Source organism: Capra hircus, chromosome 2 (genome assembly GCF_001704415.2).
Source record: "Capra hircus breed San Clemente chromosome 2, ASM170441v1, whole genome shotgun sequence".
NCBI lineage: Eukaryota > Metazoa > Chordata > Mammalia > Artiodactyla > Bovidae > Capra > Capra hircus.
Window position 1 is genome coordinate 101,431,788 of NC_030809.1, and position 27,032 is coordinate 101,458,819.

Consider the following 27,032-nt stretch of genomic DNA (forward strand, 5'->3'; position numbering starts at 1 on the left):
GACCGGATGCCATGATCTTCGTTTTCTGAATGTTGAGCTTTAAGCCAACTTTTTCACTCTCCTCTTTCACTTTCATCAAGAGGCTTTTTAGTTCCTCTTCACTTTCTGCCATAAGGGTGGTGTCATCTGCATATCTGAGGTTATTGATAATTCTCCCGGCAATCTTGATTCCAGCTTGTGTTTCTTCCAGCCCAGCGTTTCTCATGATGTACTCTGCATAGAAGTTAAATAAGCAGGGTGACAATATACAGCCTTGACGCACTCCTTTTCCTATTTGGAACCAGTCTGTTGTTCCATGTTCAGTTCTAACTGTTGCTTCCTGACCTGCATACAGATTTCTCAAGAGGCAGGTTGGGTGGTCTGGTATTCCCATCTCTTTCAGAATTTTCCACAGTTGATTGTGATCCACACAGTCAAAGGCTTTGGCATAGTCAATAAAGCAGAAATAGATGTTTTTCTGGAACTCTCTTGCTTTTTCCATGATCCAGTGGATGCTGGCAATTTGATCTCTGGTTCCTCTGCCTTTTCCAAAACCAGCTTGAACATCTGGAAGTTCACGGTTCACATATTGTTGAAGTCTGGCTTGGAGAATTTTGAGCATTACTTTACTAGCATGTGAGATGAGTGCAGTTGTGTGGTAGTTTGAGCATTCTTTGGCATTGCCTTTCTTTGGGATTGGAATGAAAACTGACCATTTCCAGTCCTGTGGCCACTGCTGAGTTTTCCAAATTTGCTGGCATATTGAGTGCAGCACTTTCACAGCATCATCTTTCAGGATTTGAAATAGCTCTACTGGAATTCCATCACCTCCACTAGCTTTGTTCGTAGTGATGCTTTCTAAGGTCCACTTGACTTCACATTCCAGGATGTCTGGCTCTAGATGAGTGATCACACCATCGTGATTATCCGGGTCGTGAAGATCTTTTTTGTACAGTTCTTCTGTGTATTCTTGCCACCTCTTCTTAATATCTTCTGCTTCTGTTAGGTCCATACCATTTCTGTCCTTTATTGAGCCCATCTTTGCAAGAAATGTTCCCTTGGTATCTCTCATTTTCTTGAAGCAATCTCTAGTCTTTCCCATTCTGTAGTTTTCCTCTATTTCTTTGCATTGATCGCTGAAGAAGGCTTTCTTATCTCTTCTTGCTATTCTTTGGAACTCTGCATTCAGATGCTTATATCTTTCCTTTTCTCCTTTGCTTTTCGCCTCTCTTCTTTTCACATTAGGGGCCATCTTTTAAAATTTGAAACTTTATCTGTTTTTTCAGTGTATATTTTCCATAGCTGAGATCGTTAAGTTCAGTTCAGTCTCTCAGTCGTGTCTGACTCTGATCCTTTGGACTGCAGCACACCAGGCTTCCCTGTCCATCGCCAACTCCTGGAGCTTGCTCAAACTCATGTCCATTGAGTTGGTGATGCCGTCCAACCATCTCATCCTCTCTTGTCCCCTTCTCCTCCTGTCTTCAATCTTTCGCAGCATAAGGGTCTTTTCCACTGAGCCAGTTCCTCGCATCAGGTGTCCAAAGTATTGGAGCTTCAGAATCAGTCCTTCCAAAGAATATTCAGGATTGATTTCATTTAGGATTGACTGGTTTCATCTTACAGTCCAAGGGACTCTCAAGAGTCTTCTCCAGCACCACAGTTTGAAAGCATCAGTTCTTTGGCATTCAGCTTTCTTTATGGTCCAACTCTCACATGCATACATAACTACTGGAAAAACCACAGTTTTGTCTATATGGACCTTTGTAGGCAAATAATGTCTCTGCTTTTTAATATGCTGCCTAGGTTGGTCGTAACTTTACTCCCAAGGAGCAAGCGTCTTTTAATTTCATGGCTGCAGTCACCATCTGCAGTGATTTTGTAGTTGAGAAAAATAAAGTTGTCACATTTTCCACTGTTTCCCCATCTATTTGCCATGAAGTGATGGGACCAGATGCCATGATCTTAATTTTCTGAATGTTGAGTTTTAAGCCAACTTTTGCACTCTTCTCTTCCATATTCATCAAGAGGCAGTTTAGTTCTTCGCTTTCTGCCATAAGGGTGGTATCATCTGCATATTGAGGTTGTTGATATTTCTCCTGGCAGTCTTGATTCCAGTTTGTGCTTCATCCATGCTTGCATTTCCCATGATGTACTCTACATATAAATTAAATAAGCAGGGTGATAATATACAGCCTTCATGTACTCCTTTCCTGATTTGATACCAGTCTGTTGTTCCATGTCCAGTTCTATTTCTTCTTGACCTGCTTACAGGTTTATCAGGAAGCAGGTAAGGTGGTCTGGTTATTCCCATCTCTTTAAGAATTTCCCACAGTTTGTTGTGACCCACACAGTCAAAGGCTTTAGTGTAGTCAGTGAAGCAGAAACAGATGTTTTTCTGGACTTCTTTTGCTTTTTCTATGATCCAACAGATGTTGGCAATTTGATCTCTGGTTCCTCTGCCTTTTCTAAATCCAGCTTGAACATCTGGAAGTTATGATTCACATACTGCTGAAGCCTAACTTGGAGATGTGTTACTTTGCTAGCATGTGAGATGAGTGCAGTTGTGCAGTCATTTGAACATTCTTTGGCATTACCTTTCTTTGGGGTTAGAATGAAAACTGACCTTTTCCAGTCCTGTGGCCACTGCTGAGTTTTCCAAATTAGCTGGCATATTGAGTGAAGCACTTTCACAAAATCAATTTTCAGTATTTGAAATAGCTCAACTGGAATTCCATCACCTCCACTAGCTTTGTTCATAATGGGGCTTCCTAAGGCCCACTTGACTTCACATTCCAGGATGTCTGGGTCTAGGTGAGTGATCCCACCATCGTGGTTGTCTTGGTCATTAAGATATTTTTTGTATAGTTCTTCCATTTATTCTTGCCATCTTTTCTTAATATCTTCTGCTTCTGTTAGATCCATACCATTTCTTTCCTTTATTATGCCCATCTTTACATGAAATGTTGCCTTGGCATCTCTACTTTTCTTGAAGAGACCTCTAGTCTTTCCCGTTCTGTTGTTTTTCTCTATTTCTTTGCATTGATTTGAGATTGTACTGCATAAATATATTGGGATTTTGTTTTTCATTCAATATTCTATTACAGTACACATTTTCCTTGTCATTAACATCTTGATTGGTTACCAGTGCATTCCATTTTGTTGTCTCATAATTTAGTTAACCTTTCTCTTATTATTTCTATTTTTTCTCTTCTAATAATGTAGCACCAAACATCTTTGTACAGAAACCTTCATCTGCCAATTTTTTTGTAAATTCTCCAAATAAAATAGTAGGAAGGACTCAATGTTTTTAAGAATTGTAATATATTTTGCCAAATTACTTTGAAAAGTGAGCTAATTTATAGTTTAAAAAGCAAATAAATAAAAAGCAGTATTACATAAAACAAAATAGATTACTTAGGTTTTCAGAGATATTCTCTGGAATAAGCTGTTTTGGGGGGAAGAGGGTCAGCTTCGAGCAACAGGAGCAGCCCCAGCATGCCACCCAGCCACACCTTGGGTGGCTCCAGAGTCTCATACATTTGCTTTACGCTAAATATTTTATTTTGTAGAGGATGCTACCCTCCCATTAGTAGTTGTCACCCACCATGGCTTGTGGGGTCAGTAGCCTGGTTGTATCTGAAGTGAGTTTTTTAGATTATATAAGTTTCTTGAGTATAACATTATAATTTGGCATCTGTGGACAAAGTGATCACCACCACAAATACAGTTGCCATCCATCACCATGCACCTCCTTCATCTATTTTGCCCACCCTCCAAGCCCTTTCCCCCAGTAACGACTGATCTGTTCTCTGTATCTGTGAGGCTGTTTTTTATTTTATTTTGCCTGTTTTTTCCTTTTAGATTTCACATATGGGTGAAATCATACAATGTTAGCGTAATACCCCTAGGTCCATCCATGTTGTCACAGATGATAGGATTTCATCCTTTTTATGGTTGAGTAGTATTCCATTGTGTATATGTACCACCTATTCATTGACAGTTCACCCACTGATGGACACTTATGTTGCTTCAAGATCTTGGCTATTGTAAATAATGCTGCAATGAAGGCAGGAGTTTCAAATTATTATTTTCATGTTTTTCACTTAAATACTCGGAAGTGGAATAGCTGGGTCATGTAATTGCTCTATTCTTGATTTTTTTTTTATTTTTTTAGGAATCTCCATGCTTTTTCCATTCTGGCTATACCAGTTTGCAGTCCCACTAACAGTTTAGGATTTCCATTTCTTTACATTCTTCCTAACATTTTTCACATCTTGTCTTTTTGATGATAGCCATTCTAACACATGTGAGGTAATAGCTCATTGTGGTTTTTGTATTTTCCTAATAATGGCATGATATTGGACATAGTTTCATGTGCTTGTTGGCCAGCTGTATGTCTTTTTTGGAAAGAATGTCTGCTCAGCTACTGGGTCCATTTTCAAATCAGGTTGTTTGTTGTTGTTGTTGAGTTGTATAAGTTGTTTATATATTTTGGGGTATTAACTTCTTATCAGATATATGATTTGCAAATATCTTCTCTCATTCAGTATGTTGCCTTTCATTGTGATGATGGTTTCCTTCATTGTGCAGAAGATTTTCAGTTTGATGTAGTCCCATTTGTTTGGGGCTTCCCAGGTGGCGCTAGTGGTAAAGAACCCATCTGCCAATGCCAGTAGATGCCAGATAACGGTTTGATCCCTGGGTCAGGAAGGTCCCATGGAGGAAGGCATGGCAAGCCACTCCAGTGTTATTCCCTGGAGAATCCCATGGATGGTGAAGCCTGGCAGGTTATGATCCATAGCATCTCAAAGAGTCGGACACAACTGAAGTAACTTAGCATGCACAATCCCAGTTGTTTATGTTTGCTTTTAATCCCTTGCATTTGGAGTCAAATCCTCAAAACCATTGCTAAGACTTATGTGCATTAGGTTACAGCTTGTGTTTTCCTCAAGGAATTTTATGGTTTTAGTTCTTACATTCAAATATTTAATTCATTTTGAGTTAATTTTTGTGTATGCTGTCAGGTAGTGGCCTAGCTTCACTCGTTTGAACTGAACTTAACTGATCCAGTTTTCCCAATACCATTTATTAAAGGGTCTATTGTTTCTCTATTGTATGTTTTTTTGCTTCTTTATCATAAATTCATTGTACGTATACATGTGAGATTTCTATTCTGTTCCATTAATCTGTGTTTCTTTTTTTGTGCCAGTACTCATAGTGTTTTTTTTTTTTTTTTTTTTTTTTTTTTTTTTACTCATAGTGTTTTGAACACCATAAGATTCGTAGTATAGTTTGAAATCAGGGGGCATGATACCTCCAACTTTTTTCTTTCTCAAGGTTGTTTTAGCTATTTGAGATATTTTGTGGTTCCACACCTACTTCATTTTTAAAAAATTATTATTTTAAATATTTATTTATTTGGCCATGCCATGCAGCATGCAGGATCTTAGTTCCCTGACCAGGAGTGGAACCCGTGACTCCTGGAGTGGAAGCACAGTCTTAACCACTGGACCGCCAAGGAAGTCTCTTCATACACATCTTAGAATTATTTTTCTAGTTTTGTGAAACAGACCATTGGATTTTTGATAGGAATTGCATTGGACCTGTAGATATCTTTGGGTAGTGTGGGGTAGTATGGATCTTTAAACAATGTTAATTCCTGCATTTCATGAACATGGGATATATTTCTATTTATTTGTGTGTTTTTCATTTTTTTCATCAGTCTTATAGTTATTGGTGTACAGCTCTTTCACCTTCTTGAAATATTCCTGGATATTTTATTTTTTTGATACTAATGGTGATGCAGATATAGAGAACAGACTTGTGGACACAGTGGGGAAAGAAGAGAGTGGGATGAGTTGAGAGAGTAGCATTGAAACATATACATCTCCATATGTAAAACAGATAGCCAGTGGGAATTTGCTGTAGGACACAAGGAGCTCAAACCTGGTACTGTGCGGCAACCAAGAGGGGTGGTTGATTCACGCTGATGCATCGCAGAAACCAGCACAATTTTGTGAAGCAATTATCTTCCAATTAAAAAGAAAATTTTGTAAAGCAATTATCCTCCAATTAAAAAGAAAATTTAAAAAAGAGAATGTCACATCAATTTGTCTTTCTGATAGTTCACTATGAGTAAATAGAAATGCCAAAGATTTCTGTATCTTGATGTATCCTCTGGCTTTACTGAATTTATTTATTATTTCTAACAGATTTTGGAGGGTTCCATCTTTAGGGTTTTCTATATATAATACCATGTCAGTTGCAAATAGTGACTGTTTTACTTCTTTCTTTCCAATTTGGTTGCCCACTACTTCTTTTTCTTGCTGAATCGCTATGGCTAGGAATTCCAATTCTTTGTTGAAGAGAAGCGGCAAGAGTTTTTTCCTGATCTTAGAGGAAAAGATTTCAAATTTTCACCACTGAGAATAACATTAACTGTTCGTTTGTCATATATGTTTTTATTTTTATTATGTTGAGGTACATTCCCTCTATGGGCTTCCCAGGTGGTTCAGTGGTAAAGAATCTGCCTGCTAATGCAGGAGACATGGGAGATGTGGGTTTAATCCCTAGGTCAAGAAGATCCCCTGGAAAAGGAGATGGCAACCAACTCCAGTTTTCTTGCCTAGAAAATTCTATGGACAGAGAAGCCTAGTGGGCTACAGTCCATGGGGTCGCAGAGAGTCAGAGATGACTTTTCTGCATTTGAAATGACTATATGATTTTTATCCTCAATTTCGTTAATATGATGTATCACATTGATTTGTAGGTGTTTGAGCTCTCCTTGTGCCCCTGGAATAAATTTGACTTGGTCATCATGGTGTATGATTCTTTTAAAGTATGGTTTTATTTGGTTTACTAGTATTTTGTTTAGGGTTTTTGCATCTGTGTTCATCAAGAATGCTGGACTTTAGTCCCTCCCCCCTTTTTTTTTGGTGTTCTTATCTGGTTTTGGTTTCAGGGTAATGCTGGTTTCACAAAATGTGTCTGTAAAGTTTCTCTCTAGTTTTTTAGAAGAGCTTGGGAAAGATAGGTATTAAATCTTCAAATGTTTTGTAGAATTTCAGTGAAGCCATCTGGTCCTGGATTTCTGTTTTGGGGAGATTTTTGAGTACCATTTTAATCTTCTTATTAGTGATCAGTCTATTCAGACTTCTGTTTCTTGATGATTCAGCTTTGGAAGATTGTATGTTTCTAGAAATTTATTCATTTCTTCTAAGGCATCCAACTCATTGGTGTATAATTTTTCATAGAAGTTTCTCATGATTCTTTGTATTTCTATAGCATCAGTTATAACTTCTCTTATTTTATTTCTGATTTTACCTATGAGAATCCTCTACTTTTTTCTTAGTTAGCTAAAGGTTTGTTGATTTTGTTTATATTTTCAAATAAACAGTAGTTAGGTTCATTTATTCTATAAAAAAATGTAACTAAAGTTGATGTACAATATTGTGCTAGTTTCTGATGTACAGCTCCACATTCTTTTTTCTTTGATCTTTTCCATTTTTTTAGTCTCCATTTCACTCATTTACCCTCTGGTCTTTGTGTATGTGCCTTTTAAAAAATTATTTATTTATTTACATTATTTAATTTTTTATACAACTTTAAATACACAGAAGAACTGTACAAAAAAGATCTTCACGACCGGGATAATCATGATGGTGTGATCACTCATCTAGAGCCAGACATCCTGGAATGTGAAGTCAAGTGGGCCTTAGAAAGCATCACTATGAACAAAGCTAGTGGAGGTGATGGAATTCCAGTAGAGCTATTTCAAATCCTGAAAGATGATGCTGTGAAAGTGCTGCACTCAATATGCCAGCAAATTTGGAAAACTCAGCAGTGGCCACAGGACTGGAAATGGTCAGTTTTCATTCCAATCCCAAAGAAAGGCAATGCCAAAGAATGCTCAAACTACCGCACAATTGCACTCATCTCACACGCTAGTAAAGTAATGCTCAAAATTCTCCAAGTCAGGCTTCAACAATATGTGAACCGTGAACTTCCTGATGTTCAAGCTGGTTTTAGAAAAGGCAGAGGAACCAGAGATCAAATTGCCCACATCTGCTGGATCATGGACAAAGCAAGAGAGTTCCAGAAAAACATCTATTTCTGCTTTATTGACTATGCCAAAGCCTTTGACTGTGTGGATCACAATCAACTGTGGAAAATTCTGAAAGAGATGGAAATACCAGACAACCTGACCTGCCTCTTGAGAAACCTGTATGCAGGTCAGGAAGCAGAAGTTAGAACTGGACGTGGAACAACAGACTGTTTCCAAATAGGAAAAGGAGTACATCAAGGCTGTATATTGTCAGCCTGCTTATTTAACTTCTATGCAGAGTACATCCTGAGAAACACTGAACTGGAAGAAACACAAGCTGGAATCAAGATTGCTGGGAGAAATGTCAATAACCTCAGATATGCAGATGACACCACCCTTATGGCAGAAAGTGAAGAGGAACTAAAAAGCCTCTTGATGAAAGTGAAAGAGGAGAGTGAAAAAGTTGGCTTAAAGCTCACCATTCAGAAAACGAAGATCATGGCATCCGGTCCCATCACTTCATGGGAAATAGATGGGGAAACAGTGGAAACAGTGTCAGACTTTATTTTTGGGGGCTCCAAAATCACTGCAGATGGTGATTGCAGCCATGAAATTAAAAGATGCTTACTCTTTGGAAGAAAAGTTATGAGCAACCTAGATAGCATATTCAAAAGCAGAGACATTACTTTGCCGACTAAGGTCCGTCTAGTCAAGGCTATGGTTTTTCCTGTGGTCATGTATGGATGTGAGAGTTGGACTGTGAAGAAGGCTGAGTGCCGAAGAATTGATGCTTTTGAACTGTGGTGTTGGAGAAGACTCTTGAGAGTCCCTTGGACTGCAAGGAGATCCAACCAGTTTATTCTGAAGGAGATCAACCCTGGGATTTCTTTGGAAGGAATGATGCTAAAGCTGAAACTCCAGTACTTTGGCCACCTCATGCGAAGAGTTGACTCATTGGAAAAGACTCTGATGCTGGGAGGGATTGAGGGCAGAAGGAGAAGGGGATGACAGAGGATGAGATGGCTGGATGGCATCACTGACTCGATGGACGTGAGTCTGAGTGAACTCCCGGAGTTGGTGATGGACAGGGAAGCCTGGCGTGCTGCGATTCATGGGGTCGCAAAGAGTCGGACACGACTGAGCGACTGAACTGACCTGAACTGAAAGATTACTTTCCATTTACTAAATATTAGCTATGTTCCCTGTGTTGTGCAATACATCCTTGAGCCTGTCTTGCACTCAGTAGTTTATACTTCCCTCTCTTCCGCTGCTCCATTGCCCCTGGCTCTGGTAATGACTAGTTCGTTCTCTGTATCTGTGAGTCTGCTTCTTTATTGTTAAAGTTTGTATGGAAACACAAAAGACCTTGCATAGCCAAAACATTCTTGAGCAAAAAAGAACACAGCTGGAGGAATCATGATCCCTGACTTCAGACTACTACAAAGCTGTAGTAATCAAAACAATATGATTCTGGCATAAACCAGATACATAGATCAATGAAACAGGATAGAGAGCCTGGAAACAAACCCATGCACTTATGGTCATTTAATCTACAACAAAGGAGGCAGTAGTATACAATGGAGAAAAGACAGTCTCTTCAATAAATGTTGCTAGGAAAGCTGATCAGATACAAGTAAAAGAAGGAAATTAGAACATTCTCTAACACCATATATAAAAGTAAACATAAAATGGATTAAAGACCAAAATCTAAGACTGGATATTAAAAAGCTCCTGGAGGAAAACATAGGCAGAACACAGCATAAGTCACAGCAATAATTTTTGGATCTACCTCCTAAAGTAAAAGAAATAAAAGCATAACTAAACAGCTGGGGCCTAAATAAAAGCTTTTCACAGCTTTTATTTAGGAAACCATGAAAAAATGAAAATACAACCTGCTGCTGATGAATGGATAAAGAAGATGTAGTATATACACACAATGGAATACTACTCAGCCATATAAAAAATAATTAAATTTTGCCATTTGTAGCAACATGGATGGACTTGGAGGGCATTATGCTAAGTGAAAAAAGTCAGACAAAAAAAGACAAACACTGTATGACATCACTTATATGTAGAATCTAAAAAATACAACAGAGTGGTGACTATAACAAAAAAAGAAGCATACTCTGGCCTGATCATCAGTGTTGTGACAAAATATATGAAAGAAAAGTACAATTTTCAGTTTATTTTTTGTTTATTCATTTATAATAATTTTGCTCAAATTTAAACACATTTTGAGAGGTCACAGAATGAATGTCAGATGAGCTTTCCTTCTCTACACTTTCTGGCTATTTTATAAAAACTAAACACATACATGTGAAATAAATTAATGACAGTACAATGGAGCATGTGATGAAAGTATATGAACTGTCAAAATGAAATCTATAATAATTTAGGAGGTTATGAATAAATCTTGACACTTCTCTCTACCTCATTTCTCACATTTAGTCTCCCATCACATTCTTTCTAACTAAAAAGTGTATCTGGAATCTTATCAATTTCTCTCCATCCCTACTGCCACCACTTTGGTTCAGGCCATCATTATCCCCTGCCCCAAATTATATATCTTGTATTTTTCCAGTTTTATTTTACTCAATTGATTCTCTCCCATAGCCAGAATAATATTAAACTGCAAAAATGATTGTGTTTAAGGATTCTCATTCCCCTGAAGTTTAAGTCCGTCCTCTTTAAATGGTTTCTGAAGAGTCCTGTGATTAGACCTTGGTTTATCTTTCAGCCTTATCTCTTCTCTCTGTCCTACTAATGGTTCATGGTCTCACCATGCTGTATTCAGCATCCCTCAGATATCATCTACTCAAGATCTTCTCAGCTTTAACAGTAATTCCTTAGGAAGACCTTTTCTGATCCTTAGGTTAGGGATCTGTCCTACTAATCAGTCTCATATCCCTTGATCTTCTGTCATGGTATACTTGTTTAATTATCTGCTTTTGTGATGGCATATCTTATATTGTCATGAATTCTGTAGCACAGCATCTGACACAAAGAAGATGTTTATTATTTTCCACATGAAGAAATAAATATTGAAAGGGAGATAGATGTTACGATATCTCTTAAAGAAAACTTACCTATTTTGACTACAATAAGAGAGTAAATACTGTATGTATAAATCATAATACATATGATTTTCCATTCAGGTATGTCATTGGGTACATACAGCCAAAACTACCAAACGTTTTATCTGAGCATGTGCAGTGAGAGGCAGTAATTTCTCTAAGGGCGTAATGTGGATCAGACTATTAAAGAAAACGAATTTCTTTCTTTTTACAAATGAAAATTAGATCTATTTAAGGTATAATCATTTACCTTAGATTTATTGAGATATAATTGACATATAACATTGTATAAGTTTAATTTGATATACTTACATATTGCAAAAATTACCACCATATGTAACTTTCAAGTATATAACACAATATGATTAACTGTAATCACTATCCTATGCATTTGATCCCTAGAACTTATTCATCTCATTAACTGGAAGTTTGGACTTTTGACCAACATCTCCCCTGTGCCTCTACCCATCAGCCTTTTAAAGAAGCCCAATTTCTAAGACTCATTAGTCTCCATGATAGTACAAATTATGCTCAGATGTTCGTCAGATGCTGTGAATGGGAGAAGGGAAGTTATACTGGTTTGTAATTAGTTTACACTTAAAAAACAGTTTCTGTATAGTTCTTTTAGCTATCATTAAATTTCATTTAGTTTATATCACATGTATACACATAAAGCATTCATAGGTATATAAAGAAAGTGTCCATTAATTCAGGCTATATATAATGTGAATACTCTTTTAGGGTAATATGTTATATTTGGTGTCCTAATTTTGCATTCAATTAAATATAAGTTTAGTCTTTGTTTTATTTCTAAAACATTATTTTTTATCACATGGTAAAGAGAAAGTATTTCCATTTATAATCTTGGAGGATATCAGTTTTCTATCATCAGACTATTTTATTAATCTGAAAATTCCTTAATTCTACTCTGTTGTGGTAAAAGAGAGCATTATAAGAATCTCAATGAACACAAATAAGATGCAATGAAAAATCACAATAAAAATGCCAATAACATAGGTTTAATTTCCTAGATTTAGATTTAACCATGCAGTTTTGGAATTTGATAATAGCATTTTGTGTTTTGCATATTAAGTTCTATAGGAGATTTTGTGCCTTTTATTAATAGTATAAAAATTATTTTGATTTGAAGTGTGTTGTTCTGAAAGATATGAAATAAAAATAGTTCCTGAGAATTAAAAAGTGAATATGCACTTACTTATTCTTAGCTATCTTCTATTATACACAATTATCAAAGATTGCCAGAAGAAAAATTCATCATTTTTAGGGACTTCTAATTTTAATGGGTTGGATAAGTGATGATGCACATGGTTTGGAAGAAAGAGTCCTTTAAGAGAGAGTACAATGTTGCTCCTTAAATCATTAAAGCTTAGTCATACATGGAGAAAATGCACAATAATTAAGAACTAATGTTTTAACATGGCAACAGATGCATTGGACAGGTAATTAAATAGAACATTGCTTATTTGTAAAGAAATGACAAAAAATTCAAACTTTCCCAGGCACGTGAAATCTTTATAGTATCAGAAGTGGGAAACCTGAAAGACGTGACTCATTCACTGTTTGGATGATGCAGAATTGCTCTAAGCAGTAAGCTTACTGTTTTCAGACAGCATTAGCAGCTTCAGCACATACAACTGTGTCATCCTCCCTAATACGCAGTTTATAACTGCAAAGGGGAGATGATAAACAGCATATGAGATCTGATATTTTCATGATGACTTAAACAGATACTGATGGACAGATCTGCTGTTTGATGTTTTCTTCACTAGCCCTGAAGATGCTGAGACATAGAGGTGGCTGTGATTATCTTTTGTAAGACAGGAAATGCAATCTTTAGGGATCTCTGGAAATAGAAAGGTCATGCAGTCTGGAACCTGTGAGTCTTTTCAATCTCTAAGTCATCAGGTATGACCTCATGAATTATAATGATGCTGTTAGACCGTAGAGTTATTGCTTTTTCTAGCTCACTTAGAATAATCAATGTAATTGTTTATTATTAGATTCTCCCTAGGATATTTGAACAAGTAATATTTATAGTAATAGATGCCAGATAAACAATATGAATTTTAGAAATATGTGTGTGTTTAAGTTTGTGTTTACTTTAGCTTTTTATGGGGATGTGGGAAGTAAAGAAAGAGATCCTTTGTATGTAATTAAGGGCAAGGTTTTGGGCTCTACAGATTTTTCCAGATTAAACCTGAATACAGTCAAATTGCAGCTTTTATTTTGAATGATAAAAATAGCATAAATCGTTCATACTGATAAGTATACACCATAGCTAGCTGCTTATATATAGTGACATATTAAATTATTTTATCTGGGATTTCTTAAGCAGAGAAATAGATGTTACTGCCACTGTACTGTGCAACCACACAGCAACCCAACTGTGATGAGTAGAATTATCTTTATCAGCATCTGAGCTATTTTCTTGAAATTATCTTTCAGTATCTAAATTGTTTTAAAAGGCATAGCTTTTTAATTATTTTTCAGATCTATTGACATAATGATGCTTTGGTTCTCTTAATGCAGAGATCTGCTAAGGTACTGCTTATAGACTAAAGCAGATAATAAATCTGTTTTATTCTTTGTTTTTTTTTTTTTTTTTTTTTTTTTTTTTACGAAGAAATCCGGTGCCGTATAAGCTTGTTTAAGATTTTTGACCCAGAGATATTCTACTTTTGATTGCTTTCATTTTCAAAATGAAAGACTTAATTATATTAAACATGTTAACTACAAAGAATAGAAAATCATCACATCAAAGAATGTGGATTTATATATCCATTTTATTCTGAAACTCTATTTATTTTAAACCATTTTCACCTATCATGTTGTAATGCATTTAACTTTGGTTTTTTATAGCATATCCTCAGGGTTACATGCTTGGATAAGAAGCCTTGACTCTGTTTGACATTCAAGTTTTGAAGGAATTTTTTTTTTTTGTATTACACATATTTCTGCCTCAGGATTAGGGGACCTGGCAGATACTTGCCAAGGCATCCCATATTAAATGAACAAAATCAGAGAAACTGTTGCAGCATTTCTCAGAAGATAGTTTTGTCTTCATGATTCCATAGCTTGATTAGGATTTAATGCCCCATCAAGGTAAAATGTTGTATTAAATATGAATATACTTATCAAAGACTAAAAGTGATTTGATTCAGTTAAGGGGTCAGTTTCTCCTTTTTAATTAAAAGCACACTAAAATTTATACCTACTGATATTGACTATTATTTTTTATATGTTATTCAGACTACTTAGCCTGCTTAGATTCTTATTAGCAGGGAAGTTTGCCATATTCTTAAGCTTGATTAGTTTTGGAATGATTTGAATATACCTTTTAGTTGCTACAAAACCTGTTTAATCTGTTAGAATTTATTTCCAGTATTTGCATGTATTAGTCACTATGAGTACATTCTGTTTCTTGGCATTGCTTTGGGATTCCTCTAAGTATTGGGTTCACAACATTCTGCTAGATTTTTCACTGTGTTTGTGACCTTTCAAAAGAACCAGATCATAAAGATTTTTAGTTACTTTCTTCAGTGACACTTAAATGAAGATATCTCAATAATTCTATAAGGTGAAAAAATTACAGTCTTTGTCTCATTTCTTTTACAAAGTGGAGAAAAGTGTTTCTCTGTTGGTATGTCAGAATATATAACATTAAAAAGTAAATATTGGTTAGAATGTCAGAGACATTTAATATAATGTCAATCTTTTTCCTGTACAGCAAGATGATCTTGACCTTTTGAATGGTGAAATTGATTGTAAATCTGCTCAGTAACAATTGGTCATCTTCTTTATGTAATGGTTGCCTTTATTGGTACCATTTTATACATGCATTTCATTATACATTGTAAAGATTTCTAAAGGCAAGCTGTCTGTAAACAACTATTCAGGTAATTGTTCAATTCAGTGAGCATTATGTGAAAGCTGATCACTTGTACAATATTGTATTTGGTGTTGAGAGAAATACAGAAAAGAAAGAGTTGTTTCCTGCTTCCAAGATTATGAGAAAATGTGCATAATGAATTGTGCTCACATTTTGAACTGACTTTTCAAAAGTGGTATGCTACTATCAGTTCTAATTTATTAATTGGTGAACTTTAGGATAAGTTACATATAATTCTTTATTCCTCATGTAACTCTCTTGATATTAGAGACATTAAAGATTGGATCAAACTATAAAATCAAGCATTATATAATTTTGATAACTGCATTAACTTCTTTTATAATACATAAAATTATTTTTATTAGGGCATTATAAACTGTTAATAAAATTCAGTTCAGTTCAGTTCAGTTCAGTTGCTCAGTCGTGTCCGACTCTTTGCGACCCCATGAATCGCAGCACGCCAGGCCTCTCTGTCCATCACCAACTCCCGGAGTTCACCCAAAGTCATGTGCATTGAGTCAGTGATGCCATCCAGCCATCTCATCCTCTGTCATCTCCTTCTCCTCCTGCCCCCAATCCCTCCCAGCATCAGGGTCTTTTCCAATGAGTCAACTCTTCGCATGAGGTGGCCAAAGTATTGGAGTTTCAGCCTTGTATGTTTTATAAGCCATAGTTTTCAATTTGAGAGCAAAAATATTGGCAGCATGCAGAAGCAGGGACCCCAACAATCATTTCAAAACAGGGATGTGAACAATTTTCTATAATTCCACTTTGGGGGTGGTTTAGTCACTTAAGTTGTGTCTGACTCTTGTGATCCCATGTACTGTAGCCTGACAGGCTCTTCTGTCCATGGGGATTCTCTAGGCAAGAATACTGGAGTTGGTTGCCATTTCCTTCTCCAGGGGATCTTCCTGACCCAGGAATTGAACTCAGGTCTCCTGCATTGCAGGCAGATTCTTTACCGACTGAGCTATATAGGTTATTATGGAAGGGGATTTTGATTTCATAGGGATTAAGTTTTGGAAGTAAGGAGTAGCAAGTTTTGGACTGTTTGATGCTAGGTAACCCACTCCAGTACTCTTGCCTGGAAAATCCCATGGACGGAGGAGCCTGGTAGGCTGCAGTCCATGGGGTCGCTAGGAGTCGGACACGACTCGGCAGCTTCACTTTCACTTTTCACTTTCATGCACTGGAGAAGGCAATGGCAACCCACTCCAGTGTTCTTGCCTGGAGAATCCCAGGGACGGGGGAGCCTGGTGGGCTGCCGTCTATGGGGCCGCACAGAGTCGGACACGACTGAAGCAACTTAGCAGCAGCAGCAGCAGGTCAGGGTCATTTAGGGAGCCTGTTGAATAAATTGGGGAGGATAGGATTTATCTTAGGCTCTGCCAACAAAGGTCTGTCTAGTCAAGGCTATGGTTTTTCCAGTGGTCATGTATGGATGTGAGAGTTGGACTATAAAACAAGCTGAGCGCCAAAGGATTGATGCTTTTGAATTGTGGTGTTGGAGAAGACTCTTGAGAGTCCCTTGGACTGCAAGGAGATCCAACCAGTCCATCCTAAAGGAGATCAGCCCTGGGTGTTCTTGGAAGGACTGATGCTAAAGCTGAAACTCCAATATTTTGGCCACCTGATATGGAGAGTTGACTCACTGGAAAAGACTCTGATGCTGGGAAGTATTGGGGGCAGGAGGAGAAGGGGACAACAGAGGATGAGATGGTTGGATGACATCACTGACTCGATGGACAAGAGTTTGAGTGATCTTCGGCAGTTGGTGATGGTTAGGGAGGCCTGGCATGCTGCAGTTCATGGGGTTGCAAAGAGTCGGACATGACTGAGTGACTGAACTGAACTGACTGAGGAAGGGCGCTGGTAGGAACTAGTAGGGAAGTAGACCTTAACCATCTCGCTGTTGGACATACATGCACAACTCTTTCATACCAGTGTGCTGGCTGAAAGCAGCTTGGAGGTGGGTTGTTGTTCAGTTGCTCAGTCGTGTCTGACTCTTTGCATCCCCGTGGGCTGCAGCATGCCAGGCTTCCCTGTCCTTCACCATCTCCTGGAGCTTGCTCATGTCCATCGAGTTGGTGATGCCATCCAACCATCTCATCCTCTGTCGTCCCCTTCTCCTCCTGCCTTCAATCTTTCCCAGCATCAGGGTCTTTTCCAATGAGTCAGTTCTCATCAGGTGGCCAAAGTATTGGAGTTTTAGCATCAGTCCTTCCAATGAATATTCAGGACTGATCTCCTTTAGGATGGACTGGTTGGATCTCCTTGCCATCCAAGGAACTCTCAAGATTCTTCTCCAACACCACAGTTCAAAAGTATCAATTCTTCAGTGCTCAGTCTTTATGGTCTAAATCTCACATCTATAAATGACTATTGGAAAAACCATACCTTTGACTATATGGACCTTTGTTGGCAAAGTAACGTCTCTGCTTTTTAATATGCTGTCTAGGTTTGTTTTAGCTTTTCTTCCAGGGAGCAGGCATCTTTTAATTTCATGGCTACAGTCACCATCTGCAGTGATTTTTGGGCCCAAGAAAATAAAATCTCTCACTGATTCCATTGTTTCCCCATCTATTTGCCATGAAGGGAAGTGGGTAGAGAAGATCCAAAAACCTTATTTCTCTGGAATCCTAGGCTGGTGCATGCTGCCCAGTAATGCTTATTTTCTTGAATTAAAGCAATAGAAAATTATTTACAAGTTCTCCTCGTTTGTATGGTATGGTAGTTAAGCATCCAGACTGCCATCCATGATCACTAGATTCAAGTCTTAGCTATACCACTTACCAGCTGTATGATTATGGGCAAGTTACTTAACCTTTCTGGCTTTCAGTTTCCTCAGTGTGATACAGACGTAGTAATGGTGTCTGTGTCAAAGAATTGTGAAGGTCAAATGAGTTAAGGCATGTAAAGCACCTTAAGAGTTCTGAAATATACTAAGCACACTACTGCCAATGTTACTTAGTGGCAGACATTGTTATATACATTCTTAGAGCTAGGATGAGCTATTGGTAATGGTCACTGTGAGTTTAATTTTGACCTCTCACCCTCATTCTTCTTTTCAAGTAAGAAATTCAGCTAAAAACACTTCATAACAGTAGATTACTGAGTCTTTGGGAAAGCTTAACAGCAATATCAGGTCTTTTTTTAAAGTACTAGTTAGAGATTAAAATTAAGGAGTAAAAATCAAGGTTTAAATAATAGAGAAGTTATAGAGCTTAGGTTTAATGACCTGAGTTATTTTTTAAATCGTAAAAAATATCCTTGATGAAGACTCTTCACTCAAATTTATACACAGCTTGTTTTAGTAATTTTATTTGTTAATGAAAATTTATATTCTAGATGAAAGACTAAATTGAAATATAAATACAATACTATATATGAATACAGCAGTTCAAGTTCCTGTTCGATAGAGTATAATATTTTGAATTACTGATGCTTATTTAATGTAAAGACATCAATGTGCTTAAAAACTGTCAAACTCCTAAGTACAAGTGTGTAATTTGGTGCTTAGATGAAACCTAAATCTAAATCTTAAGTAATCTTGTGTTACATTTTGTGACATTTTTGCATTTTACTTCTGTTCTCTTGAGCAATTTTCTCAGTGTGCAGCTATTTCCCTTGAATTGGCACAAGGTCGATCAAATTGCCGATCAAATTTCAGCACAATGCAATTTGTTAAAGCAAACAAAAAGCCAAACATGCAAAACCCTGTAGTATTGCAGTAAGCGCAGTAGAGGGCAAGGATATAAAAACCAATAGGTCCTTGCCTTCAGGAAATCATAGATAGTGAATTGTAAACACTAAATACAAATGACTATAGCAGAATGTGAAAAGTAGTGAGTGCCGTAGAGGCTCAAAAATGAGATGAAAGAGGCATAAATCATTCTGCTGAGTTCAGCTGGCAGAATATGTCAAGCTAAGTGAGGAGAGAGAAAGAAAAGCTAGATGAGGAGTTGGGGAAGTATGTCAAGGGGCATATGAGGTAGACCTTGAAGACTGGCCAAGACAGGAAAAAGGCCATTTTGGGTAGAGGAAATGACATGAGCAAAAGTTGGGAGACAGAAAGCAAATAATATGTTTGAGTAGTATGCAATGGTTCATTTTGGTCTATAGCCCAGTCGGGTAACTCAGATTATCAAAGGAAAGATTTGTTGGGACCAGATAATGTAGAATCTTGAGTGTTATATTATGAATTTCTAAACTGAAAACATCTGTGTGTGGAACTAATTATTTTGGGGAGAAAATAATATAAAAGATAAAAAAACAGCACTATATTTTGCAGTCATATTCAGAGCTCTCACCCTCCTGAGACTTTGAAAATGAAAATTAAATTCCTGAGTAGATTTAGTAGTTAGTAGACAAGGTAGGGGGTAGAAGCAAAATGAAGGATTTTAATCAAATTCTCTATCAGAGTTGCACGTGAGAGCATTTCTCGGTCTGTCCACAACCACTCAGGAGTCCTAGATTTCAGACCCTAAGAGACCTCCTGCTTGTCCCTGATGTAAACTCCATTTTATTGTTAAGTAATCAGCTTTAGCTTTGGCTTTATTTTAGACATTTCCTAGACCAAGGACAATCTAGAAGGATCATTTTAATACAATGAATATGCATGTCACTATGGTGAATATTTGGCTAATAAAGACTTTGTCTTAGGAAAAATTGGAAGGAGAAATTGCTACTGATAATCATGGAAGTTACAGGGATATTTAAGCTCTGCTTATTGCTAATATAGCAATCATAAAGTAAGTGTAATTGCTAATACATTTAATATCATCTATAAATTTTCTTTTCCATACACCAGAACTTATTTAGTATTGTGTGAGGTTAGTAACCTTAGGTGTGACATCTGAGATGTGACTTTTGTTATCAGGAGGATAGCATTTGTGCATGGGAATTGAAAAAATTGGAATTGAATACTCTTATTTGGTACATCATCCATAGAAACGATGTCAGAAGTAAACATGGAATTCCACAGTGTAAGTAAAAATGAAACCAGACACTGTTGCTCTTCTGGCCCTTTATTTAGAGCAATAGCAGACCCATATAACTGAGAATACTCAGTTTCTTTCTGTAGAATACTGCATTATTTGAAAAACCTAATTTTCTAGACGTTTCTATGAAGTTGTTCTTATTAATCCTGTGACTTCATGTTGCCTTGGGAAATAGCTATACATATGGTAGTGGTATTGGCCCAGCAAATTTTCAATACTTATTTTAGAACCATAGGTCCATTTGTGGGAGAAGCTTTGGAGAATATTGGATTTTAGGTTTTTTTAAAAAACTTTTAAACATTCAAACACTTTTTACCTTGCTTGCATGCTCAGTCATTCAGTTGTGTCCAACTCTGCGATTCCATGGACTATATAGCCTGCCAAGCTCCTCTGTCCATGGGATTTTCCAGGCAAGAATACTGGAGTGGTTTTTGCCATTTCCTCTTCCAGAGGATCTTCTTGATCCAGGGATCAAACTCATGTCTCCTGCATCTCCTGCATTGGCAGGCAGAGTCTTTACCACTGAGCCGCCGGCAAGCCCTCCTTAAAAAACAGATAAAAGACATCGACTGAAATGATCCCTTCCTTATCCCAAGTCTTTTAGAAAATGATAATACAGGAATATAAATAAGTTAAAAAGACAATTGAATAATCTTTGATTAAATTTCTCTTTATAAAAGGCAACAGAACTTGGTTCATGAAATACTGCAATTCAAAATATGCTGCATATAAATGTATATTATCTATTTCTAGCCAATCCTTTTTTTGGTCAAAATTTTATTCAAACTCATAGTAATTTGTTGAGTCTATTGTATAGTGTGGAGGGAGGCAGTGTAGCACAGTAGTTAAGAGCCAGAGCTATGGAGCTGGATCTGTTTGTTTAGATCCTATATTCTCCATTTACAGACATAGTTTACTTTAGTAATGTTATCTAATCTCTCTCTTCCTCAGTACTGTCATCCATAAAATGAGGATACTAATGTGCTAATCTCTAGGCTTGTAATGAAAATCAATCAAATTAATGAATTAGTATAAGTAAATTACTTGAAACAGTGCCTAGCTTAATAAATATTGCTTATTAAAATTAGTCCCCACTGAACTAGGTAAAGTTGAGGAGAAAGCTACAAAAGATAAACAAGATATAAAATAAATCCATCACCTGAAGGAATTTGGGTGTGTGTGTGCTCAGTTGTGTCCAACTGTTTGCAACCTCAGGGACTGTAGCCTGCCAGGCTCCTCTGTCCATGGAATTTTCCAGGCAAGAATACTGGAGCGGGTTGCCATTCCCTCCTCCAGGATCTTCCTGATGCAGCGAGCGAACCCCTATCTCTTGCTTCTCCTGCATTGGCAGGCAGAGTCCTTACCACTAGATTCACCTGGGAAGGAATTTACATTTTTGTATGTGTAAAGTATCATATATAATATTATGTATATAATATGCTTTCATAAATACACATATTTAGTACATATGTATGTATAGTGTTAGTTGCTCAGTCATGTCCGACCTTTGCGACCCCATGAACTGTAGCCTGCCAGACTCCCCTGTCCATGGAATTCTCCAGGCAAGAATACTGGAGTGGGTTGCCATTTCCTTCTCCAGGGGATCTTCCCAACCCACGGATTGAACCTAGGTCTCCTGCATTGCAAGCAGATGCTTTTACCATCTGAGCCATGCAATAACACCCATATATACATACATATACACATATTATATATAATAGCTTGTCTAAGATCAAAATTGCCTACAAAAGATAGGATGATGTGGGGTTCAAACCAGGAGGTCTAACTGAGCTCTTGTTCTTAACTACTGTGTTATATATATGGCTTAGAGCTATATACATTCAAATTATATTTTAAATAGCCATGTAAAAGTTCATGTGTTGTAAATGCCAAATTGAGATGAGAGACATCAAGGTAAACTGAAAGTGCTGTGGAAGACTTCATGGAAGAAGGGTGATAAGTTTCATATGACCCACTCTTTGATCTCTTCTTTACTGCAAATAACATGTGTAAAGTCTTTAGCACAGTTTCTACCATAGGTACTCAATAAATTATAGTTGTTATTATTATCATAATCTTTCTGATAATTTCTTCTAGATCTCCCCTAATTGGACAATGTGTGTTTGAAATCCTTAATTCTAATCTGTACTCATGACTTAAATTACCCACCAGTGATTCTTAATTGTCATTATGCATCAAAATAAAATGTCTAGCTTTTAAAAAATATTGATACTCTAGGCTTATTTCAGAAGTATTAAATAATATGGATTTATAACCCATGTTTTTATATTTGCAATAAACTTTCCAAGTGAATCTGATGGGCAGCCAAAATTGAGAACTGCTGCTTTACATGGTGATGAATTGCAATTCTGTACCTTAAATTTGCACCTTAACCTCTGTCTAGTGTTCCAGACATAGCATCTCTGCTCATTTATCTTATCAATATCTCAAACTTGGTATATCCTAAGCAAAACTTACTATTTAATCTTCAAGACCTCTTTGTTTTTCCTAGCATAATGACCTAATAATAATTCTCAACTTTTTAATCCCAACCATAGGTCCAATTACTCACCAAGTAATGTAGAGTGTTTCTCCTAAGGAGTCTAAAATATACCTTTTCTTTCCATTCCCCATTGTCTTGACCTTAGTGTAAATTCACATTCATTTCTCACCTGGACTGTTGTAGTCATTTCTTAATTGATATTTCTTTTTCTTCCCATTGCTCATCTCCAAAGCAGCCTACTCACCAATCAGCTGCCAGAGTATTCTTTCTAAGATGGAAACCAGAAACAGATATTTCCCTACTTAAATTCATTCTAAGGCTCCCCATTACTTTCATAATTTTTGGAGTTCAGATAAGTGAGAACATGCAATACTTATCTTCCCCTCTGTGACTTATTTCACTTTGCATAGTGCCCTCAAGCTTTATCCATTTCACTGCAAATGGCAAGCTTGCCTTCTTTCTCATGGTTAAATGATATTCCGTTGCATTTACTCCATTCATTCATTTATTGATATACACTTAGATTGTTCCCATATTTTGGATATTGTCAATAGTGTGGCAGTGAACATGGAAGTGCAGATACCTCTTTGAGACAGTTATTTCATTACCTTCGAATACATACCCAGAAGTGGTACTGCTAGATCATATGGTAGTTCTATTTTTAATTTTTTGAGGAATGAGGAAGTGACATTTAAACTTAGCCATTTTTAGTTAAACTCACTCTAAATTCTACAAGTTAGAGACAGGCTCTCTCAAACATTTTAAAATGCTGTTCTCTTTGCCTATAATGTCTTTAGTCCCTCATTGCACTTGTTTTTACCTGGTTAACTATTTCTTATGTCTCAAGATTTATTTATATTAAGCACTGCCTCCTTTTGAAACATTCCTTCATCTCTTCAGAGTGAATTAGATGTTTTTTACATGGGTTCTTATGGATTCTTTAGCTATTTACCTTAAATGAAGCCCAATACATGCTGTATTGAAGCCGTTGATTTTCCTGTCTTGACTGTGAGCTGTTTCAAAAGCCAGATGTGTTTTACTTTTTCACACCAGCACTAATGTTGTTCCTGGCACACCATAACTACTTAATAAATTTTTGTTGAATATCCAAATGGGTAATTAGTATGAAATGTTTGTGTAAACATATAGTCTAGGTCACTTTGGACACCATTAGGAATTTATATTCACTGAGGTGTGTAAGTCTTTCCCATTTTCTATTTCCTGTCTCTGCACTGACCCCTGAGGAAGGCTTTCTTATATCTCCTTGCTGTTCTTTGGAACTCTGCATTCAAATGGGTATATCTTTCCTTTTCTCCTTTGTGTTTCGCTTCTCTTCTTTTCTCAGCTATTTGTAAGGCCTCCTCAGACAGCCATTTCTCCTTTTTGCATTTCTTTTTCTTGGGGATGGTCTTGATACTGCCTCCTATACAGTGTCACAAACCTCCATCCATAGTTCTTGAGGCACTCTATCAGATCTCATCCCTTGAATCTATTTGTCACTTCCATGGTATAATCATAAGGGATTTGATTTAGGTCATACCTGAATGGTATGGTGGTTTTCCCTACTTTCTTCAATTTAAGTCTGAATTTGGCAATAAGGAGTTCATGATCTGAGCCACAATCAGCTCCCAGTCTTGTTTTTGCTGACTGTATAAAGCTTCTCCATCTTTGGCTGCAAATAATATAATCAGTCTGACTTTGGTATTGACCATCTGGTGATGTCCATGTGTAGAGTCTTCTCTTGTGTTGTTGGAAGAGGGTGTTTGCTATGACCAGTGTGTTCTCTTGGCAAAACTCTATTAGCCTTTGCCCTGCTTCATTCTGTACTCCAAGACCAAATTTGCCTGTTACTCCTGGTGTTTCTTGACTTCCTACTTTTGCATTCCAGTCCCCTCTAATGAAAAGGACATCTTTTTTGGTGTTAGTTCTAGATAGTGTTATAGGTCTTCATAGAACTGTTCAACTTCAGCTTCTTCAGCATTACTGGTCGGGGCATAGATTTGGATTACTGTTATATTGAATGGCTTGCTTTGGAAATGAACAGAGATCATTCTCTCATTTTTGAGGTTGCATGCATGTACTGCATTTTGGACTCTTTTGTTGACTATGATGGCTACTCCAATCTAAGGGATTCTTGACCACAGTAGTAGGCATAATGGTCATCTGCGTTAAATTCACCCATTTAAGTCAATTTTAGTTCGCTAATTCCTAAAATGTTGATTTTCATTCTTGCCATCTCCTGTTTGACCACTTCCAATTTGCCTTGATTCCTGGACCTAACATTCCAGGTTCCTATGTAATATTGCTCTTTACAGCATTGAACCTTGCTTCTATCACCAGTCACATCCACAAATGGGTGTTGTTTTCGCTTTGGCTCCATCTCTTCTTTCTGGAGTTATTTCTCCACTGATCTCCAGTAGCATATTGGGCACCTACCGACCTGGTGAGTTCATTTTTCAGTGTCCTATCTTTTTGTCTTTTCATACTGTTCATGGGGTTCTCAAGGCAAGAATACTGAAGTGGTTTGCCATTCCCTTCTCCAGTGGACCACGTTTTGTTAGAACTCTCCATCATGACCTGTCAATCTTGGGTGGCCCTACACGCAATGGATCATAGTTTCATTGAGTTAGACAAGGCTGTGATCAGATTGGTTAGTTTTCTATGATTGTGGTTTTCAGTCTGTCTGCCCTTGGATGGAGAAGGATAAGAGGCTTATAGAAGCTTCCTTTTTTTTTTTTTAAGATTTAAAATGTTTTATTTTTTATTTTTTTAAATTTTAAAGTCTTTAATTCTTACATGCGTTCCCAAACATGAACCCCTCTCCCACCTCCCTCCCCATAACATCTCTCTGGGTCATCCCCATGCACCAGCTCCAAGCATGCTGTATCCTGCATCAGACATAGACTGGCGATTCAATTCTTACATGATAGTATACATGTTAGAATGTCATTCTCCCAAATCATCCCACCCTCTCCCTCTCCCTCTGAGTCCAAAAGTCCATTATACACATCTGTGTCTCTTTCCCTGTCTTGCATACAGGGTCGTCATTGCCATCTTCCTAAATTCCATATATATGTGTTAGTATCCTGTATTGGTGTTTTTCTTTCTGGCTTACTTCACTGTGTATAATCGGCTCCAGTTTCATCCATCTCATCAGAACTGATTCAAATGAATTCTTTTTAACGGCTGAGTAATACTCCATTGTGTATATGTACCACAGCTTTCTTATCCATTCATCTCCTGATGGACATCTAGGTTGTTTCCATGTCCTAACCAGAATTGAAAGAGACACATGGACCCCGATGTTCATCACAGCACTGTTTATAATAGCTAGAAGCTTCCTTATGGGAGAGACCGACTGAGGGGGAAACTGGATCTTGTTCTGATGGGCGGGGCCATGCTCAGTTCAGTTCAGTTCAGTTCAGTCACTCAGTCATGTTCGACTCTTTGTGACCCCATGTACTACAGTACCCCAGGCCTCCCTATCCATCACCAACTCCCGCAGTTTACTCAGACTCATGTCCACTGAGTCGGTGATGCCATCCAACCATCTCATCCTCTGTTGTCCCCTTCTCTTCCTGCCTTCAATCTTTCCCAGCATCAGGGTTTTTTCAAATGTCAGTCCTTCCCATCAGGTGGCCAAAGTATTGGAGTTACAGCTTCAACATCAGTCCTTCCAATGAATATTCAGGACTGATTTCCTTTAGGATGGACTGGTTGGATTTCTTTGCAGTCCAAGGGACTCTCAAGAGTTTTCTCCAACACCACAGTTCAAAAGCATCAATTCTTCGGCGCTCAGCTTTCTTTATAGTCCAACCCTCACATCCATACATGACTACTAGAAAAACCATAGCCCTGATTATACAGACCTCTGTTGACAAAGTGATGTCTCTGCTTTTGAATATGCTATCTAGGTTGGTCATAACTTTTCTTCAGAGTGTAAGCATCTTTTAATTTCATGGCTGCAGTCACCATTTGCAGTGATTTTGGAATCCCCCAAAATAAAGTCTGACACTGTTTCTGCTGTTTCCCCATCTATTTCCCATGAAGTGATGGGACCAGATGCCATGATCTTAGTTTTCTCAATTTACTGTGCCATACTCAGTAAATCTTTAATCCAATTTTCTGTTGATGGGCGGGGCTGTGTTCCCTCCCTTTTATGTGACCTGAAGCCAAACTATGGAGGAGGTAATGAAGATAATGGCGCCTCCTTCAAAAGGCCCCATGCATGCACTGCTGCACTCAGTGCCCCCAACCCTGCAGCAGGCCAGCCCTGACCCTTGCCTCCACCAGAGACTCCCGGACCCTCATGGGCGAGTCTGGGCCAGTCTCTTGTGGGGTCACAGCTCCTTTCTCGTGGGTCCTGGTGCACACAATGTTTTGTTTGTGCTCCCCACGAGTTTGTTTCCCCAGTCCTGTGTAAGTTCTCACAGCTCTGAGTGAGTGAGTGAGTGAGTGAGTGAGTGAGTGAAGTCGCTCAGTCATGTCCAACTCTTTGCAACCCCATGGACTGTAGCCTACC

The 27,032-nt window shown here is 37.6% G+C and overlaps 1 protein-coding gene across 8 annotated transcripts in view; it reads left to right on the forward strand.

Moving 5' to 3' along the window:
- SLC4A10 (solute carrier family 4 member 10) overlaps positions 1 to 27,032 on the forward strand; it is a 352,866-nt gene that overhangs the window by 87,304 nt on the left and 238,530 nt on the right. For 5 of the 8 annotated variants that reach the window (XM_018063730.1, XM_018063754.1, XM_018063774.1 and 2 more), the window contains exon 1: positions 12,845 to 13,023. The exons of 2 other annotated variants lie outside the window; for them this stretch is intronic. In XM_018063730.1, the coding sequence (XP_017919219.1) occupies positions 12,943 to 13,023 (81 nt within the window). In that variant the 5' untranslated portion in view covers positions 12,845 to 12,942. Of the gene's footprint in view, positions 1 to 12,844; positions 13,024 to 27,032 lie in introns of those variants that run through there. One more of the 8 variants, XM_018063761.1, reaches the window with a different exon arrangement.